The sequence below is a fragment of the Salvelinus namaycush genome, chromosome 31, assembly GCF_016432855.1.
Source record: "Salvelinus namaycush isolate Seneca chromosome 31, SaNama_1.0, whole genome shotgun sequence".
Lineage (NCBI taxonomy): Eukaryota > Metazoa > Chordata > Actinopteri > Salmoniformes > Salmonidae > Salvelinus > Salvelinus namaycush.
In genome coordinates, this window is record NC_052337.1 from 37,724,556 (window position 1) to 37,731,141 (window position 6,586).

The window sequence follows — 6,586 nt, forward strand, 5'->3', positions numbered from 1 at the left end:
GGATTTACACAAAACTAATTTGTTTTGAGTGTACAGGCAGAATCGGCACCTGTAAACACTGATGTGAAATGCAATTGTCACTCAGGAATATGATATTAGAATACATGTATGTATGTATTTATTCAATGTTTTTCTACACATGCCCTATGATGATGATAATAATAATAAATATAGCTGCGAGCAGCAATGAACGGGGTTCACATGATGATAGAAAGGACACAAGATCAGCTGGATAACAAAGCAAGCACTTTATCATGCAGGAACTATCCTGCCACTGTGGAAGTGGTTTAAATGGACACATAAAATCTGATTTTGGATTTGTCAATAACTCAGCCATCTTTTGACTAATCACTTAGCTTAGCCTTTTCAAACTAGGGTAAGACATGTGCCATGGGCCTACATTCCACATTTGGGTGTCATTTTGTCCTATGGTTCATGAGAAGAAGATTTTGGAAGTCTTTTTTTTGCATATTTTAGCATATTACTGTATGTGCTAATATGCATCCTTTTTATTTTGTTTTACTTAACCTTTATTAAACTAGGCAAGTCAGTTAAAGAAAAAAAAATCTTATTTACAATGACGGCCTACCTAATCCCAATCACGTCCCGTTGTGATACAGCCTGGAATCGAACCAGGGTCTGTAGTGATGCCTCTAGCGCTGAGCTGTAGTGCCTTAGACCGCTGCGCCACTAGGGACCCCATCTACTGCTATAGTGTGGCCAGCTTTGAATACATCAACGTTATTTTCTCAAACTCTTTAGGGACTATTATGAGGAGTCCAAATACCACATTTGGAGTGAATCTGACTTTTAGTCCATGAGAATATTTTCTTTGAGTTACATAGTATTTTTTTGGTGTATTAATAGTTTCCTTACTTTTTAAGATATCAACGCTAAAGTTAACATGGTTCATCATGGTAATGTCTTTTCTGACCCTTTCAAGTTTATAAGCGCTGATAAGCGCTGTATAAAATACATCTATTATTAGGGGTACAAAGGATTTAAATGGACATGTAAAATCTGATTTCCTGATTTATCTATAACTCAACCCTCTCTTAACCAGTCCCTTAGCTTTCTCAAACTAAGTTAAGATACGTACCATGGGCCAGCATACCACATTTGGTGTTGTTATTGCTTATGAAAATACATTTTTTAAAGGTTTTCCAAACTTTTCAAGGTGGAGGAAAATCTATCCTTAAGGGTCCTTGAGGCAAATTTGTTCAGGATGAGGAAAGACACCCACATACAAAGTTTCAAGTCTGTAGGTCAAACTGGGCATCGGATATGAGGGTTTAAGTGAGACTGCTTATAACTAACCACTTCTAGTTTCTGTGTGCCAAATTAGTAAAAAGTTACCAATCTATGTTTGAAATATTTTACCATAATGGGAAAAAAAGTATACAAGAACAACAGGTTTCAGAGCTTTACTGTGAACACCTAATAACACTATAGATGTATTTTATATAGTGCTTTCATAAGAATCTCGACGTAGCTGGCAGGGAACTGGCAGTTCATGGGAGACGATCTTCCACAGCGGTAGGATGATGAAGTTCAGAAGAGGAGTAGCTTGAGTGGCCCAGGAAATATCCCAGCCAATGCAGCAATGCTGCTTTAATTCACCAGGTGTCGCTATTTCATGCCACAAACTGTATATCCTTTCAGACAAGTAATTTTCTGTCAAAATTAACAATTAAAGAATCAATTCATTTATTTATACCTTTTTCCCATAGGAAAATATAAGATCTGATAATAAAAAGTGGGGGAAACATGTGAGATGGCTTAAACAGGAGGGAAATATAAGATCTGATAATAAAACGTGGGGGAAACATGTGAGATGGCTAAAACAGGAGGGCTTGTGTAAAAACAACTTTGGCTATAGAATAAAATTAAAATGTGAAATGTAAATATTTGGTAGGCTAGTGTTTATTCAAATGACACTACACCTATTTGACCATAAGGTGCATGGGAATGTGTGATGGCGGTGCTTATTTACCACCGCGGACTGAAGGAACAAGCTGTAGCCTACAGCACAGTACTTAACAACCACAACAAGCTTTAGAATGTTGGGGGCAAAAGGCGCACAGATAAACGTCTTACCTCACAAAGCCAACAATGACGGAATAATGGATTCTTGACCTGGTCTAGTCGAAGAAATATCTCTGCGCGTTGTCCACATCCTCTCCACCTGACAACCACACGCAAACACAGAACTGCAAAGTTGGCTGCTGTCTGGCGTCCATCTCAAGTTCCGTGTTCAGTGGTACAGTGTGTGGTCAACATGGATGAATTCCCCCCCAAATTCAGCAAGGTGCTGGTGACACCTGATCCGCAGTACATACCGGGGTAGGTTATTCACATTGAAACTACCTCTTTGCTTTTGAATTCTATCAAATTAATTAATTAAATATACACTCTAATTAGATGCGTGCTATATTGACATGTTATTTGTATTACGTGCATGGTGTGCTATTTATAGTGAAATTCTAAACCTTTTTAATGATGCATTATTGTATTCGTGCATCATTCCATTGATTTTATGCTTGCGCATACCTTTACATTTTACTTGATTATATTATGCCTTTTTATGTCGTTACACATAGCATACATTCGGCCTACTATAGGCCTAAGGAATTAACACAAACAACTGAACAAACCTACACGAAATGTCCAGAGCAAGAGCAAGTCCAGTGCTCGAGGCCAAAGTATTTTGTGATGGCCATCACCCATGGCAACCGTTCCCAGGAAGGTTGCACTCTGAGGCTAAACTCGCTGACATTAAGGAACACAACACAGCTTAAACTAAATACCATGAGATCCATACAGTCACCTTTCACCTCAATAAAGCCTTACTTTGATATAAGCATTGTAAAAAAAAAAAAAAAAGGGTTTCAAATATTTACACTAGGCCTACTGTCAACATAACAGAGAATAAATCCAAAAAGGCCTGTTTGAAATCTAATCACAATCCTCACCACAACCACCACCTCTCTCTCTCTCTGTCCTCAGGTATGCAGGTTACTGCCCCCAGCTGAAGTACCACCTGGGGAAGACCTACGGCCAGCTGACTGCCAAGCTGCTGTCCTCTCCGGAGGTGTCGCACTCACGTCGCCTAGTCCTCCACACGGGCCGCTTCCCCTCCACAGAGACAGACACGGGCCCGCGGGACGAGAACTGGAGGAGCCACCATGGAGAACGCAGGAATCTAGAGAGGATGATACCGGGCTACACTGGTAAACACACTGTTTTCATACATTAAGCAGAACACCCTCATCTCTTCCATCTGTAAAGTATGCTTTGCATTGTGTTGACATGGTGTCTTTTCCAGGCTTTGTCCCCAAAAGCCAGAACTACTTCTCCCGTACCTACACTGAGACGTGTCACGAGGCACTGTCTGAGTTTGACCGAGACCAGCAGAGGAGGGTTCATCTGGCACCAGCAGACAAACCGCTTGTCAGCAACACCACCAATTCCGAGTTTAAAGTAATCAGCTCTAATCTCTCTCCTATTTACATACACACACACACAAACACACACACACCTGTTTAATAATCCATGCTGAAATCCTGTGTCATTTATCACTCTCTGTCTCAGTCTAAATGAGGCTGGCTGCATGACCTGAAGAGCTCTCCAATCATAGATTCAAACCAATTAAGTATTTGAGATTCACACCCATTATCTCTCGCTGTGTAGGAGCTGACAGGAAAGCTCAACAACACAAGCAATTACTGTTAACCACTTAGGTTGATTGAATGATAACTTTACATTGATACCATGGAGAAAATCTTCTTCTCTTATAATCAAAGGTCTATAGTCTGGGATAGGGCCATTGGTAGGAGCCAGAAGCTTGAATACCTTCTCTGTCTCAACCATAGTGTCTGTCTGCCATTCTGTCTACCCCCTTCAGCCTCGGAGACTGAGCACCCCTCTGACGGCCATCTCCAAAGATCCAGCCCCCTACGAGGCCCTGGAGCCCTGGAAAACCAAAGTGTCTCCTTACTTCATGGAGGACAGCAGTCCACACAAGTACTTCATCTCAGGTAGGTACAGTATGCCAGAGGTACCATTTAAAAAAACCTCATACACAACATGGCCAAAAGTATGTTGACACCCCTTCAAATGAGTGGATTCGGCTGTTTCAGCCACACCCATTGCTGACAGGTGTATAAAATCAAGCACACAGCCATGCAATCTCCATAGACAAACAGTGGCAGTAGGACTTGGCACCGTCATAGGGTGACACCTTTCTAAGTCAGTTCGTCAAATTTCTGCCCTGCTAGAGCTGTCCCGGTCAACTATAAGTGCTGTTATTGTAAAGTGGAGACGTCTAGGAGCAACAACGGCTGAGCCGAGAAGTGGTAGGCCACACAAGCTCACAGAAATGGGACCGCCGGGTGCTGAAGCTCGTAGAGCATAAAAATCGCCTGTCCTCGGTTGCAACACTCGCTACTGAGTTCCAAACTGCCTCTGAAAGCAACGTCAGCACATTAACTGTTCGTCGGGAGCGTAAAGAAATGGATTTCCATGGCCGAGCAGCCAAGCGTCAGCTGGAGTGGTGTAAAGCTCGCAACCATTGGACTCTGGAGCAGTGGAAACGCATTCTCTGGAGTGATGAATCACGCTTCACCATGTGGCAGTCCGAATGACGAATCTGAGTTTGGCGGATGCCAGGAGAACGCTACCTGCCCCAATGCATAGTGCCAACTGTCAAGTTTGGTGGAGGAGGAATAATGGTCTGGGGCTGTTTTTCATGGTTCGGGTTAGGCCCCTTAGTTCCAGTGAAGGGACATCGTAATGCTACATTCTATAAATTTCTGTGCTTATGTAACGGATGTGAAATGGCTAGCTAGTTAGCGGGTACGCGCTACTAGCGTTTCAATCAGTTACGTCACTTGCTCTGAAACCTAGAAGTAGTGTTGCCCCTTGCTCTGCAAGGGCCGCGGCCTTTGTGGAGCGATGGGTAACGATGCTTCGTGGGCGACCGTTGTTGATGTGTGCAGAGGGTCCCTGGTTTGCGCCCGGGTCGGGGCGAGGGGACGTACTAAAGTTATACTGTTACACTTACAACATTGTGGCAAAAGTTGTGAAGGCTCTTTCCTGTTTCAGCATTACATTGGCCCTGTGCACGAAGCAAGGTCCATGCAGAAATGTTTTTTTGAGATTATGTGGAAGAACTTGACTAGCCTGCACAGAGCCCTGACCTCAACCCCATTGAACACCTTTGGGATGAATTGGAACGCCGACTGCGAGCCAGGCCTCATCTCCTAACATCAGTGGCCGACCTCACTAATGCTCTTGTGGCTTAATGGAAGCCCCCGCAGCAATGTTCCAACATCTAGTGGAAAGCCTTCCCAGAAGAGTGGAGGCTGTTATAGCAGCAAAGGGGGGACCAACTCCATATTAATGCCCATGATTTTGGAATGAGATGTTTGACAAGCAGGTGTCCACATACTTTTGCGTGTATGAGTGTATGCAACACAATCAACTGTATATGAGTCTCTGTATTGACTAGATCTTCCATTGAGGCATGTATTTAGGTTTCACAGGGTACGTGCCCAAATCTCGCTTCCTGATTGGCACTGGCTACCCCATCACCACCAACAAAGCCCTGGTCCAGTTTGGAAAGGAAATGAGGAGTGACCTCACCTCCCTGCGTCTCCCTGGGGAGGAATCAGGAGTCCTGCCCCCCATCCCCACAGTCTACCCGTCCCACCGGGGCCTGCTGCCCTCCTACACCGGCCATGTTCCAGGTGGCCAGTAACTTAATCAAAACACTATAGTACCAAGCCTCACACACACAGCTCTGAAATCTCCATATTTTGTTTTAAAATGTATCATATCATCACATGGTAGATCATGTGATACTGTAACATTATTGCTTAACTATAATATTATTTTGATCTGCCCACAGGACACAAGTTCAGGTACGGCCAGACCTTTGGGCAGCTTACCCACAATGCCCTGGGGCTAAGCGGCACTCAGAAGATAGAGGCCAGAGCTCAGTAACGGAGGTACAATCCACAAGACAATCACATGACTTGATAAAGGACTAGGGTAGAGAACACATCATGGAGTTGTTTTGAGTGATGAATCCAAGGACTTTGAAATAAATGCATATGTCTGTGGAACAGCAAAACCTTTCGTCTGTGGACTATGTACATCCCAGAGTGAAACATAATAATGATATATGAACAGAACATGTACACACTGTCAATATGGGCAGTGGAACGCTGTTTCTCCTGTACTTAGCGATATACACTACCGTTCAAAAGTTTGGGGTAACTTTTGAAAGAAAATCACATTTTTGTTCCATTAAAATAACATTAAATTGATTAGAAATACAGTGTAGACATTAATGTTGTAAATGACTATTGTAGCTGGAAACGGCAGATTTTTCTATGGAATATCTACATAGGCCCATTATCAGCAACCATCACTCCTGTGTTCCAATTTCACGTTGTGTTAGCTAATGTGCTTTTCTTTAAAAAATAAGGACATTTCTATATGACCCCAAACTTTTGAACGATAGTGTATATTGTTTTGATCTGCTGTACAAGTGGATGTGAAACATAAGTCACAAGAGAAATCA

The 6,586-nt window shown here is 42.9% G+C and overlaps 1 protein-coding gene across 1 annotated transcript; it reads left to right on the forward strand.

The window, feature by feature from the left end:
• Positions 1-2,278: 2,278 nt before the first annotated feature.
• Positions 2,279-6,003, forward strand: LOC120025599 (protein FAM166B-like). Its single transcript, XM_038970148.1, has 6 exons — positions 2,279-2,343; positions 3,007-3,230; positions 3,326-3,480; positions 3,905-4,037; positions 5,535-5,747; positions 5,909-6,003. The coding sequence occupies exons 1-6, from the start codon at positions 2,279-2,281 to the stop codon at positions 6,001-6,003; spliced, it is 885 nt and encodes a 294-aa protein (XP_038826076.1).
• Positions 6,004-6,586: the final 583 nt, after the last annotated feature.